The 14,499-nt window shown below is 48.3% G+C and overlaps 1 protein-coding gene across 1 annotated transcript in view; it reads right to left on the bottom strand.

The window, feature by feature from the left end:
* Positions 1-1,151: 1,151 nt before the first annotated feature.
* The window catches only part of PRKCH (protein kinase C eta), a 124,005-nt gene continuing 110,657 nt past the window's right edge, over positions 1,152-14,499 (bottom strand). Inside the window, exons 13-14 of the mRNA XM_075426810.1 lie at positions 3,616-3,759; positions 1,152-2,164 (exon numbers count right to left, since the gene is read on the bottom strand). Coding sequence (XP_075282925.1) covers positions 2,018-2,164; positions 3,616-3,759 — 291 coding nt within the window. The 3' untranslated portion in view covers positions 1,152-2,017. The remainder of the gene's footprint in view (positions 2,165-3,615; positions 3,760-14,499) is intronic.

Below are 14,499 nucleotides of genomic sequence, written 5' to 3'. Positions count from 1 at the left end.
ACAGTGGCCCCCCTCATCCAAATGCATTCACCCCTGTACCATTTCTTCCTATATGGGAAACCAGTTCAAGCTAGCCTGCACGACTGGCTCTTGCATCATTTTTTTGGATATCTGCTCTTCACTCTCCCACTTGCACTGTACAACCTGTCTTTCCTTCTCTCTTGCCGGGTATGTATGGACCAGCAAAGAGACAAGAGGCTGGCTGGATACCATGTGACCTGAAGATACCAATGCAAGGGAGGGAAGACCAGAGGATAAAGCTGTGCTTACATGAAAGAGGAGATGAATGAAAGAAAGAGGGAGAACTGGTCTAACACACAAGCACAAAGGAAGGAGGAGTCCAAGGGCAACTGAACCCAAGCTCCACCTGCCAAACAGTTCAGTGGTTTAAGGGTAGAAGTAAAAGGGATTCAGTCAAGTAAAGTGGGCTTGGGTGGGAAGGCGTGTCGCTTGTACGTAGATCTCAGCTTTGATTTCTTCTTTCTAACTTGGTCGCACAGCAGGTGAGCAAGCAGTACTGGTGGGTCTGTGCTGTACCGGGGGTCGTACCTGTGTAATTCCCTTGACAAAGGTTTATGCTCCACTACGTCACCTCCACAGTTCCAGTGAGGCAAGGTCTGTGCAGAAATGTCCCTCGCAGCTGCACCTCACCCTTCTCTCAAGTTAAAGCATGTGACTAGCACTGTGCAAACATGACCAGTTTTGCAAGAGGCTAGAAACCCTTCTCCTTCTCCAGTAGTTCACATCTGCCCACGGAAGAGGCTATAATCCTGACACAGAGCTTCAAGCCTAGCAAGGAGTGCAAAGGTGTGCCGTGAAGCCACAGAAAAATCATCCAACCTCCAGAGGAGCAGGGACAGCACAGAACCATCTCCTCGAGTGTCTGGTTTCTACAGACCACACTGAAAAATTGTCTCAGCCTGCCCGTAGCAGAGGTTTGAGGCTGCAACTGGTAAGAACTGCCCTGTGAGTAATAAGCCAAACCAAATCCAAACAAGACCAAGTCACCTTGTTTCTTATATAAGGTTTATCGTTCTCATGGCTGGAAGTTGTCCTTTTGTGTCACCTGTTGGTCGATGACTCTGCTTTCAAGCAGTTTGCCAGCTCTGTGGCTCCCATTGCAATAATGCTACAAATAATTTAAATGCTACCACTTTGGATCAAAATTTTAATGAGGCACTAAACCCACAAAAGGGGCTCTGTATAGCATAATTAAATAGAATGGGCCTAAATAAACAGTAAGGTTTTACAAGTTACATTACAGTTGAAAACAGCTGGGAGGCAAAGAAAGGAGCACTGAAGATGCATGACGTAAAAAGGCATTTCACAGAATGCAAACACTAAAACTTTTCATGTCGCACAAACAGTAAAACACTACGAGCACATGGCTTCCCTTTGATTTGGAAGAATCCAGGTGGGGCACAGGGCATTTGTTTTTTTCCTTCTGCTAGTCAGCACAATGAAATATTTCACATGGAAACCCAAACAGTGGCAAAGAGAGCCATTTGTCCTTCGGAAAGAAATAAATACTGCAGAAACAGGTAAAGTCAGTAGGAACATCTGGTTCAGTCAGGCCATGGGATGCTGGATAACAGCTCCAAAATGCCAGACAGTGCTGGGACTCCTCAAAACAGTCTTGCAAAAAAATCAGAATTGCAACAAGTCTGTTTGGCTCAGAGCTGCAAGACACTTGTTTCATGCTCACGCCGACTCCTCGAATCCACTGCAAGCGGTGACATTCAGGCTGAGCCAACTAGCTCAGCATTTAATTCTCTGTCTGCATCAGCTATTTACAATACCATGTTTGTTCCACCCTGTCAATATTTGATCCAAGAGCTGGGTAAATCCTACAAACACAGGAAGGTTTTGATTTCACATTAAGGTAACGTTGACAGTGGTGCTGCTGTATCACATAAAGTCAGTGCACTGTTGCTCCTTGAGAATTAAATTTCTGGTAAACTTGGTTCTCATTTCATTTCACCCCAGTCCTCTTAGCAGCCCTTCCCTGGAGCTGTAGCTATTGCTGCAGTTCTGGACTTGTGAATGAAAAGTTTCTAAACTCGTCTTGGTTTATCATCGGAAGAATTCCTTCTTCAATGGGAGTCAGAATGGGCTCCTCTTTTATAAAGTCAGGATCAAAGTTGCTCACATCATCTTTGGATTTCTGTCAAACAGAAAAGACAAAGGAAAGAGATGAAAGAAGTATGTAGCATCTGCTTGATACTCACTTTGCATCTACATTCTGGTCTTAAGCACGATGAACCACCACCTCCACAACCCAGGCTGAGCTTACTGAAAGCTTTTTCTGGGGTTGGTCTGAGAGCAGCTGAGTGTCCCCACAGAGCTTCTCGCAGTGCAAAGCCTTTTAGAGCCTCTGCAGGCTTTTGTCAGACAAACCCCTCTCTGACTGAACTGACACCACCTCTGACGGGTTGCCTACCCAGACAGGGCAAGGCAGGGGACATCAATCAGCTCCCTTCCTCCAGCGGCAGCACAGACCCAGCCATTCGAAGCCGTTATCAGCCATGTTTCCAATTACCTGACTCCACACAGTCCCTCCTTATCTGCAGAGCGTCTCAGCCGGGGTTTTTTTGGCGGCGGGGGGTACACTCCTCTACGTGTGAGCCATTAAACTTGCACAGTGAGGAATTCCTGGGCGGTGGGAAGACAAATGGCTTGCCTCCCGGTGCTGGATTCCTGCTGCGTGCCACAAAGTGGGACTGTTTACACCGCACACACACAAACTGGGCTCATGGCACATTTTGACAAGGTGTGTGTTTTTCCTGCATCCAGAACGAGATGTTTTATTGACACTGAAGTCTAAAGTTCCCAGATCCTGTCTAGCTCATGGCAAACTGTCGAGGTTCCCTTAGCCTTTGATTCAGGTCAAGAAACAACTCAAGAGCTGGATCTTGAGCTGCCACAGCTCCCCCGAGAGCCTGATCCTGCACCCAGTGACCTTCATGGAGCAGGACTGGGTTGACCATTGTAACTAAGAGCTTGCAGAGTGACCACAGCATGAGACAAAGCCACTCCAGGCAACAATTTCAAAGGCAAGGAAGCCTCAGAGACAACCTTGGAAAGGCTCTCCATGGAGAGCAGCACTGTCCTGTCACAGAGCATCTCTAGGGCTGTGTGGCACCATGGGGAAAAGGGGCAGCACTGTCCCCTCTGCAGCCTGCCTGCTGTTTGAACCGCTCGGCTGATGGTGGCCTGGGCAGGGAACGCTGTGCTGGGTGCTGCACAGACAGAGAGAGACAAAGAGAGACAGCCCCGTTGTGAAGCGGGAGGTGGAGTGGGCAGGATGAAGAATACTTACTCTGTTTTTAATTTGGGGCAAGGCAAAGGGTAGTTAGGTGCCTCGTCTGCTGCAGTTGCTTTTACAAACCTGCATCTTTTGGCTGAGCTGCCTTTGAAAATCCAGCACGGAGGTGAAAAGCGACCGGAACAAGGGGCCAACCAGACCACAGACATCCCAGCTCCCTGGCCAGGGCTTTTGTGTCAAGGTTGCCCTTCCTTCACCTCCTTTCCTGTCTCACAGGAATAAACCTGCTTATAGAGCCCAGAAGATAAAGAAAATGTGATCCCTTTCCCCGCCCCCTCCTTCCCACGTACAATTCGGGGCCTGAACGGTGGCTCCATCTGACGCTGGTTCAGCAGGTCCCAGTCCAGATCTTTGAAGTAGGGGTGCCGCAGAATCGCGCTCTCGCCGCCCAGCTCCAGGCTGCCCAGTCGCATGTTGGGGTTCTTCGTCATGAACTGCAATACAAAAAGGGCTGTTTGTTTCCTCCCATCCGGCCGGGCCACAGGAGAGGGACCTATTAGCAGTCACACAAAAGCTTGTCCTCAGCTTTCCTGTTGAACCCAGTTGCTGGCCAGACTTCTCAATTTCTTTGTACGGGAACCGCATGCAAGGAACTTGACTCATTCTCTAGAAGAAGTCATCGGGGTGTATTTCTCCTTGCTCCCTTTTGTTTTGGTCAAATCCTTGGTTACCACATTAAGAAAAGAAAGTTGAATTGCATCATTTGCAACATTATCAATGTTGCAGAGTGGTTTTGGTGGTTATTTATTTCTGTGTTAATTTCTCAGGAATAGCAGCTGGCTCTCAAACGCTGCTCACCAGCCAGCCAAGCTTTGGACTGGAGTCAGACCTGACCTGTGTCTTTTTCCTTAACCTCAGCCTGCTGAAGCAGAGCCAGAAGCCTACGCTTTCCTTCCTGTCATCTCAGGAAACAGAGGAAAATGAGCAAGGCACCGGCTTTTAGAGTCCCCCCCACACCCTGAGCAGATGAGAGCAGACAGGTGACTGTCTCCTCTCTCAACAGCGAAACTCTGAATGAGGATTCCTTTTTGTAACATTTTTACTCTGCTGCCAGTGAAAAGAAATCTCAAACCTGTGCCAAAGTGGCCTGATTTGCCACGGAGCATGAGCAAAGCCGTACATCATGCGCACAGCGTGAGAGGGCCCTGGCGGGTGCCCTTCAGGTCCCAACAAGAACGATGGAGTGCGAGTGCTGCAGATGTTTCTTAAGGGGAAGGGTAATATTGGGGGAGGAGGGGAATCCTTTCCCCAGGCAGCAAAAGAGCTAGTTGCTTGTTAATTTACGATTGTAGTTCTTAAAAATTCAGTAAAAACCAATCTTTCCCCTCCCCGCAAGTATTTTTATTTTATTAGAGAAATCGGGTTATGTTTAAACTGGGAAAATAGCTGCTTTTATTTGCCTACTGAAACAGCAGCATAAAGCAAGCTCCACTCTGGTGGAGGTGTCCAGACGATTTCCTCGAAGATGAAAGAGCATTATGTTTAGCAAATAGCTGAACCAGCCAAACCAGACAATCGGTCACTGTTTCAGGAATGACCAAGTCTGCTGCATCTCGGCAACGGGGAAGTGAAAAGAAGTGGAGGTGCAGTGAGAGACCAACTTCATTCTGACTGTAGGAGCTTGTCAGAAGGTACAAATTCTCCTAGGACGAGCGGATAAAAGGTCTAGTCATTCCCTACCTAGAGAGACAATGCAGAGAAGAAAGATAACTGCCAGATTTATTTTAGAAGTCTCCCCAATACCCCATCCTAAGGGAGCTTCAGAGCCAAAGTAGATGGGGCATCTGCAGCTGAGAGACCTTCTGGGACATTAGCACAAAACCCCCAGCTCCAACCTGACCTCTTGAGCCCTTTGAGGACATGTGCTGCCACAGGTTTCCCCATGGCAGAACTGTTTTCCACCATCCCACCCCAAAACATCAGTAGACAGAGCTGCCGAGTGCATCCAGATTTGTAAAAGCAGTCACCAGGACAGGAGCAAAGCCGACGCGGCTCTGCACCTGGGGTCCTCTCATGCTTCTCTGGACTCTTCAGCCCTTGGTTATGCAGCACTTCCCAAGGACAAGCACAACTTCTCTGCCTCCCCACCCTTTCAAGCTCTTTTTCTCCCTTTCTACCAGCAGAACCCAAACACAATTTGTTTCCCAAGAGGCTCTGCCCCAATAGTTCTGTGGGATACTGATCCCCAGACAACAGCTCGGTTTCCAAACCAGAAATGGGTCAAGCCAAAATCTCTCAAAGACCTGGTTCAGACAAGCCTTTGCAAGCCTCAAACTAAACTTCTTTGGTTTGTAAAACAGGCCAGAAATCTCCCAGCGGCCCCATTTTACTCTAGAAATTCCATGCCCAGCTTCTTTGTCCCCACAGATGGGTATCTGCCCCTCAATAGCTCTTATTTGCATTGCTGGAACACCTAGAAAGTTCAAAGAAGAACAGAGCTTGCTGGTGCCGGGAGCGGTAGAGACCAAAAGAGTCCAAAAAGACAAGACAAAGAGGAGAGAAGAAGAGAATAAGTCCCATGTCTCCTGGCTCTTGACCTACCACTGCCTTCATTACACCAGGAAGCTTCTGCTTAATCTGGATGGGGAAAAAAACCAACTATGAAAGCAGATAATCTCTGAAAACAAGTGGTAACATGTTTTGCTTGGGTTCCCATTCATGCTCAACCATATAAGACCAAAAACTAAACTGGACTGCCCATTCCCAGACCAGTTCAGAGCCCTGGGATAAAAAAGTGTGTTTACATTCCTATTTGCTTGCTTTATTTCACATGATGCCAAAATTGCACCAAGCGAAGGCATCCGATGCAACAAGCTGAGAGCCAACGTCAATGCATTCCTGGCTGCTTAAAACACCCTTTTTGTTAGGACAACGCGGATTAGCCAAGGGCCATCCCTTGAGGTGGGCTGTTTTGAGCTCCGCAAAAACGAAACATAACATTCAAAAACAAAAAGACTGGTCAGATTCGAGCTGCTAGCCCGACTTGTGCACCAGACCCACACATTGAGGAACCCTCGTCGGGTAACTCTAGGCACTATCTACCCCATGTTTGGTGTCCAAAGGAGGAAGGAGGAGAGTGAAGGCTTCAAACGCACCCACTGCTGGAACACGTCCCCCCAGCTGGCTGCTGAGAGCGACGCTGGGCTGCCACAAGGATAGGGTATCATTTCAGAGGATGGTCTGTCTCTTATCGTTAACTGACATCCCTGATAAACATCTTGTACGCTGTGCCGAGACCTCTCAATTGCATCTGTGCATGGGAACCGGCACTGAAAGTGCGTTCTTTAAACATCATCATGCAGTACATGAAATATGTTCCTGTGCTGTGGGCAGCCACAGCATCACTGCTCTGTCCATGGATGTGCACACACCTCTGCACCCAGGGGCTGTGGCAGAAAATGAGAGATTGGCCATTGCTGCTCCTCCCTTACTTAAAATCTCCTGGTGAACTTTGGAAACATCCAGCCCGTCACAGCCTGGTGAAGGTGAGGTGTTTTCCCTGGGAAGCGGCTCCAGTCTTTGGCAATTGGGCTGAAAAGTAGGTGTGCAAACGGTGACTCCAACAGAGACTGTACTGATGCTTTGCACTGGAACAGTTACCTGTCTTACTGTAAGAGGTATATAAAATTAAAGGATTAATTTTTTTAAGCCAGTTTCCACGAAAATTAATAACTAACCCTCTCAAACACTACCTGAATTCACCAGAAATTATTGCACTGACAAAGCAGTAGATGACATTTTAGTTTGTGTTGTCCAGCATGTCAGGAAAATCCAAAAGACTGTAATGAATGACCTCTCAAAGGCTCAAAAGCCCATGAATCCTTCTTCCTTCTCTCTCTTGGCCTTAGGCAGTGCTGATATTTCTCTGCTGTGATAGGGTAGCATCTGACAGCCCATCTCACGCCACCTCTGCTATCTGATGGCACTTCTAGCAAAGCAAACAAAGAACTTGGGATTTCTGAGGAACTTAGTTACAAGCTCAGCCTTCACCCCTGAAGGCAGCAGCTGGAGCCCACATCCATGTCTCTGACAATATAAGAGGCACTTCTGCAGCAGGAGGGGTAAAGCTGAGCAGTCAGAGCACACAGACGCTTCCCTCTGCGTCCACGCAGGCTGTGCAGGGGAAAGGTTTTCAGAAGTGCAGCTAATCTTTCACCTGATCCCTTCGGCGACGTTCAGAAACAGCTGGAAGATGTCTTACAAAGCGTTGGCTGCCCCTGGCATCCATGGAAAGGCCAGAGTTTGACTCTTGAGTCACAGGTTGGATAGCCCTAAATGTCCTTCCAAGTACAGCCCTCCAATGTTTATGCAGGTGATAAGAGATGACGTTCAGCAGAAAGTTTTTCATGGCAAAATGTCTTCTCCTAAAGTTTATTGAGTATCTCTAATTTTGCACGACAATCCAGAATCCAGCATGAGTGTCAACCTCTGGCACACAGAGATCAGTAAAGAAACATAGAGGAAAAAATCCATCAGTAACAACAACAAGAAACCAGAGATGTTCCTGAGCAAAAAGAAACATGTAATCACCCAAATCCAAGATGCCTGCCAGCAAAACCAATAGCAAGACCGTCAATCTTCAACTTGAACCAAGCCATCAAAGCTATCGCTCTGTGACCACATCCAGCCATGGGGAATTCTCCCACCCCTGGTGTAAAGGGTCCCTTGGGAGCATCCTCAGACTGGGGCTCTTCGGGCTACACCAGTCTGCCAGGCAGCAAACTCGAGCGAGGCTCTTGCCGACCTCAGCTAACCCTCTCAGCAGCATCACAGCCAAAACCAGCAGCTGGAATGAGCCAAAAACATGACTTCACGAAATCATTTGAAAACATTTACTGAAATAAAGTGCAGCAAGCCATGACAAGAAATTAAAAGCTGAAGCTTAGTCCACGGAGGGCCCGTGAAATTACAAGGAAAAAATGCAGACATAGCAGTGCCAACCAATGGGAAAAATCTGTGTCAGCCCTGGGAGCTCAGCCCGCAAGCAGGTGAGGGAGCGCAGGGGATCCATGCTGGTCCCCTCTTCACCCATTACATGGCTCAGACCATGCTAGGAAGGGCTCCAGGTCTCCGGACTTCTCCGGTGCTGCTCACATACAGCATTGCCACTTCTGTCTCAAGAGGCTGAGTTTGCAAATCAGTCTAATTATCTGAAAGTCCGTGAAGGGATGTGTGCACAGAACAGATGTTTCCAAGCATTAATTTCCTTGAATTTCTAAGTTCCTTTTCACAATACTGGAATCCCAAATCGATTTTTAACTCATGCATGTGCTATTTGCATCAGGATAATTACTTTTGTGAGTAATATCACGGATTATGTGAAATTTTAGCACATTCTAGGAAAACCCTAACAAGCCCAGACCCCTTCACTGTAGTAACGCACTTCAGGAAGAGGAATACAACTTTCTGCTCAGCCATTCCCTTCACACTGACAGCCATCTGGACAAGGAAGCAATCACTATTACTTGTATTAAAGAAAGTCTTCCATGCAGCAGCTCCAATGGGGCAGGGTGCATTTACCTCGCAAGCGAAAGCCCGTGCCCCCGAGCAGCTCATCTTTCAAACACAAGCGCATGGCAGAGATGGAGGCTCTCCCCCATCTTACAGACAGGGAACAGAGACCTGGAGAAATTCACCACTTCCTCTTGCTGGGAGCCCAAGGGCAGCCTGTTGCAGACACGATGGCAGATCCTCAGTCTCACCTCTCTCCATCACACCACGATGCCTCACAGGACCCCTATTCAGGATTGTGCCAATGCAATAGCAAAGCTCAAACCGTTAAAGAAAAGCAAGATTTCCCTGTTCGTGGTATTAACGTTTCCTGCCCATTGGTGTTTCTCCCATGTTGCTACCAAAGTGAAGCAGCAGCGGCACAGGAGATTAACGACCCACAGTCTCCCCTCAGGTAATGAGGGCGAGGGGGCAGATTGGGAGATACCCAATCTTCTTCAATCGTCTTCATTAAGATTCATGAGCTAAACTAACAGGGCAGAAATTAACTCGAAAGGAAATAAGATTTCTCAAAGATCTATTTGATCTCAGACAAAAGGGAATTGTTATATAAATAGAGCAATTACTCTAATTAAGACTTCCCTCCATGAATCTCTTGGCTGAATGCTGCAGTTGCCGAAAACAGTTTGGCCGCCTATTATGTAAGGCAAACAGCCCCGCAGTCTGGAGTTTCATTAGCCCTCATCCACCCCTAAACAAAGCAGAAGAAAGATGGCTCTGTGGCTCCGTCTGTTACTCTCTCTATTATTTTTAATGATTGGAAGCCAGGAGGCATTAGCACAGCAGAGAGACTTTTTTTTTTCTTTTTTTTTCTTTTTTTTCTTACTAAAAAGCTGCTCCTTTTGAGCCAGTCTTGTCTTTTGCTCTCTTGGGCAAGGCTCCCATCACCCTCCATCACAGCCCTGCTGGGGCGATGCTCATAAGCGTGCCTCGTGTTCCCATACACGAGCAGTCCAAGGCTCAGGCACACAAGTGGGTTATGGGGACCGAGGGAGCCTGATTTCAGCCGAAGCTCCACAGCCCGGGGAGCAGGGTGGGCTGAGAGCTCTCCCGTGGAAGAACTTGTACTTACAGCAGCTCAGCTGGTGTCTGGTAACTTAAACTGCAGCAATTCAGCTGTGGGTGCGAGCTCAGTGCTTGGGAGCCCAAGTCCTACTGACCTTCAGTAAGGATTGTGCTGCTGAGAATAGGACTTGGAGTCATTGCGGCTCTCTCGAACGCTACCTCTATTTTACACCAAGGACTTGCTCTGACTGCAGCCATTAGAGGCCACGTGGCATTTCAGCTTCCTACCCTACACACAGCAGGATCGATTGCTAAAAGCCTTGATTTGTACCAGTGCAATTCATAGAGGTGCTGAGTCAGAATATGACCCCTTCTACGCACAGGGTGCTTCTACCCCCATACCAGGGTCCTGGCTACAGAAACCTGGGAGTGGGAGAAATCCTTCAGTGCAGAGAAGATCCAAGGAGTGCAGTGCCAGGGCTCAAAAGTACAAGACTGCCCTGAAAGCATTTTAAGGAGCAGGGGAGGAGGAGAGAGAGAGACAGAGTGTGAAATCTCAGTTATTTTCTTTTCCAGATAAAAAAGGAAAGGGAAGGGAGGTAAAAACCAGTCTTCAGCCCCGCTCCTAAAAGCCAGAAGACTGCAACACCAAGCATGACAGCAGTCACATGTTCCATGTGCCAGCCGCAGGCAAGAAGGACATAATGTCAGTGCAGTGGATATTAAGCAGATAAATTTGATCTTGCTTTCCCCTAGTGCAGAAATGGCTGCTCGACGCTGTCCAGTCAAAGCTCGAGGGAACAAGAAGGATTAATTGTATTGCAAACAGTGCTGAGCATGAGAGACTAGAAAAATAAACCAAGGTAGACAGAGCAACTCACATGTGGGACAGACACATCTGGTTCCAAATCCCTTGGTAGCGTAAACTGATGTAACACTGCTGACTACCACCGGGAGAGAACTTGGCCCAAAATACAGGAATTAAATGTTGTCTGACTAGCTACAAACTTCCTTGCTGTGCTGAGACCTACCTGTTTCCCTGGCTCTCCCCATTCAACAACAAATAACTCATCAACACTAATGCAGAATGCAAAGCCCACAAGCATGAAATGTTTATTGGCCCCTGATGATAGCTAGTGATTTTTGGCACTTCTGCCTTTGGTACTCCCATAATAAACAACAATAAAGAGAAATTAACTTTAGTCATGAGATACACGGAATATTTAAGATATGTTTTGGTCAAGATGTCACTCCACAAATCTGTGTTTTCAGAACTGATGAGTCAACCCCAGTTCCAAAGTGGGTCACCAGCTGCACAGGCTGCTCAGACAGTCTCAGACTCTGGCTGCTGTTTTTAAATTACTCCAGCTGGACTACAGGTACAACATGGGGATATGCAGGTCAATCACTAAATCAATACATCAATCAGAGTAACACAAATGTGGAAGGAGAATAAGCATCGCACTTATTAACAGACTGGGGGCATGATCCGACTCTCGTTTGCAGCAGTGGTAAAATGTCCCTAGGGTTGCACGGGAAAACAATTAACCCTTTTCTGATAGTCTTGTCAAGAGGAACCAGGAACCTATTACACAACCCTGGGTGGCCTATTTACATAGGGTCAAGTACAAAGGGGACTGAAGTGCCCCAGACAAACCTGTAAAGGCAAATTAGGGGTGAGAAAAAAAAAAATCACAGGAAAAAACTTCAAAGGAACTTTTCTGTGGTCTTGGTTACATTTCAGATCTTTTCATTTTAAAGTCCCTGAAAACACAGAGCAGGTCAGAAAGTTCAAAGCTGGAAGGACAAGTAAGACATACAACCCTAAAAAGCTCGGGCAGTCGGAGATGTGCCACCCCCGCAGCGGTGCCGAGCCTTCCCAGTCAGATGGGCTGGCCCGCTCTGCCGGGGGCTGCACAGCACGAGCTGGTCCCATCATCCAGCGACCGCTCCCATCCCCAGGTCGGACCCAGGTTCTCGAGGGAATCCTTGAGCCGCCCTCCAAGATTAGATTCTAATGAACTGCACCAAAACGCCTCTGAGGGTCTACAGCTTATCTGCAGCGGAACTGAGAAGTGAGCCCAGGCCACAAGTTCTAGGCTAGGCCACAGGAATCGCTTCTTCCCAAGCACCTAGGAGCAAGCAGAAGACAACAGGGGGAAGACGAGGTTGGCCCAGTGAACGCTCTTTCACTGCGTTCCCATCTCTGGCAGGAAAGAGGAGCGTGAGTCACACCTGACATTACAACAGGCAGGGTTAGGAGCTTTTGTTACAAAGCAAATCTGAGCCTGCACACTGTGGACTTCAACAAGCAGCTAATTTCAGCCTATTGGAAAGGGAAAGGTAAAAGACCTAATGAGTAATTCAAGACGAGTTTAGCCTTGGCAAGCTACATAGAGATGGCTCCAGTTTTCTTTCACAGTGAATTATTCAAAAGCATGGCACTAATACTGTGGGGAAGAGGAGCACTTCAGAAAAGGGTGTGATCAATCAACAGCAGAGATTAAAATCACTGGGAAAAGCTGTTTGCTGTTTGAGAATTAGGAGGCAAAGAGTAAGAGACAGCACGTTATAGAGATGGGTATGCAAGCTCAGGCAAAAGAGGTAAGCAGGCAATCTGTGGTGGAGCACAGCCTTGTCACTTCACCGCAGTGCATGTTTATGGCAAAAATGGTCTAGACGAGAGATCATTTCAAACTGCAGAACTCCTCCCCAGCTGGGAAACAACAGGCTCCGGAGCCCTGCTTCTGCCACAGAGGCTCTGGAGCTAACCAGGAAATGCAAGATGAAAGCATTTCTAAAAAACAAAATAAAGGAAAAATGCGTACACAGATCCAGCATAGAGCTTCACAGAGAAATTTAGATATCGGCCTGACTCTGACAGCCAAAGCTTAATCAAACTGTGCAAGAGGATTTATGGGGCCTGCCCACTCTGAAGAGATGCCAAGGAGAATAATTTACCGGCATATTTGAAGGCATTTTTAATATCTGCCTTTGTTATCAGGCTCCTCAGCTCTGAGGATAAAGCAATGAGCTCATCTAGTTCCCTCTTTGATTTCAGCAGGTCCATCATTGTATTGTTCCTTTTCCTTTTAACCTTCATCTAAAAAATACTCCCGACATCTGGTTCATTCAGAAACAAGTTGTTTCTGGCTATTCCAGCACTGCATGTGAAAGAGATTATCTGCCTTTTTCTGCCTGTTGGAGAGAAGGAACCAGGCCCAGATCTGTAGGACGCAAGTGCAAAGGAGAGATACGCGCCTTCTGCAGAATGGTGTAGAGGCAACATAGGCAGCCTTGCTCCATCAGCTCCTCGCTGGCTCATTTCACAGCTCCTGAGTGTTCAGGAGAGGACTGGGGAGCACAAGCACGGGGGTTTGGTCTGGCTCACACAGTGGCCAAACTGCCCGCCCAGGACTTAAGGAGAAGGCAAGGCACAAAGGCAGCAGGAAGCGCATACGCATCGTGCTCGGATGTGCCAAGCAAAGCGCAGTACCCAGGTATTTTGAGTCCTGTGTTGCTCGCTGTAGCATGCAGGGAGGATGCAGGCACCCACCGTGAGCTGACGACAGCTAGCTCTGACCTCCCAGTACCCAGGGGTGTCAGACCCCCAGCAAGTGCAGCGTATGAGGAGAATAAATTTCTCCGGAGTTCAGAAGACCTCACCCTCCGTGTCGATGTTAGGGGCAGGCAGCTGCAGCGAGTAGGCAGCCTGGACCATCTACGCCTCTCCTGAACTTCGACGTCCTTGCCAGCAGTCCGAAACCAGCCCTTGTCACCACAGACTGTTTGCTTTGATTACATCAAAAAATCTGCCTCTGCGACTTTTTGCTGTAAAAACCCTGGCCCTCTGCCTCCTCTCCTCACTAATGGCATTTTCACAGAATCACAGAATCAAAGAATGTTTGGGGTTGGAAGGGACCTCTGTGGGTCATCTAGTCCAACCCCCCTGCCGAAGCAGGGTCACCTACAGCAGGCTGCACAGGACCTTGTCCAGGCGGGTCTTGAATATCTCCAGAGAAGGAGACTCCACAACCTCCCTGGGCAGCCTGTTCCAGTGCTCCATCACCCTCAGAGTGAAGAAGTTCTTCCTCATGTTCAGATGGAACTTCCTCTGCTTCAGTTTGTGCCCGTTGCCCCTTTCCCTGTCACTGGGCACCACTGAAGAGAGCTTGGCCCCATCCTCCTGACACCCACCCTTCAGATATTTATAAGGTCCCCTCACAGCCTTCTCTTCTTCAGGCTGAACAAGCCCAGCTCCCTCAGCCTCTCCTCGTAGGAGAGATGCTCCAGTCTCCTCATCATCCTTGTAGCCCTCCGCTGGACTCTCTCCAGTAGCTCCTCATCTTTCTTGAAGTGCAGAGCCCAGAACTGGACACAGTACTCCAGATGGGGCCTCACTAGGGCAGAGTAGAGGGGGAGGAGAACCTCCCTCAACCTCCTGGCCACACTCTTAATGCACCCCAGGATTCCATTGGCCTTCTTGGCAACCCGAGCACACTGCTGGCTCATGGTCAACCTGTCATCCACCAGGACACGCAGGTCCCTCTCCACAGAGCTGCTCTCAGAGGGGCCGGTCTGGCTCAGCACGGAGCACTCACCGTCCAGAAAACTGTTCTGAAAATAAGACACAGCACACACAAAAGGGGCCCTCACCA

Source organism: Opisthocomus hoazin, chromosome 7 (genome assembly GCF_030867145.1).
Source record: "Opisthocomus hoazin isolate bOpiHoa1 chromosome 7, bOpiHoa1.hap1, whole genome shotgun sequence".
Taxonomy (NCBI): Eukaryota; Metazoa; Chordata; class Aves; order Opisthocomiformes; family Opisthocomidae; genus Opisthocomus; species Opisthocomus hoazin.
The sequence above is the reverse complement of the archived record's forward strand: the minus strand, read 5'-3'. Positions and strand labels throughout refer to the sequence as shown.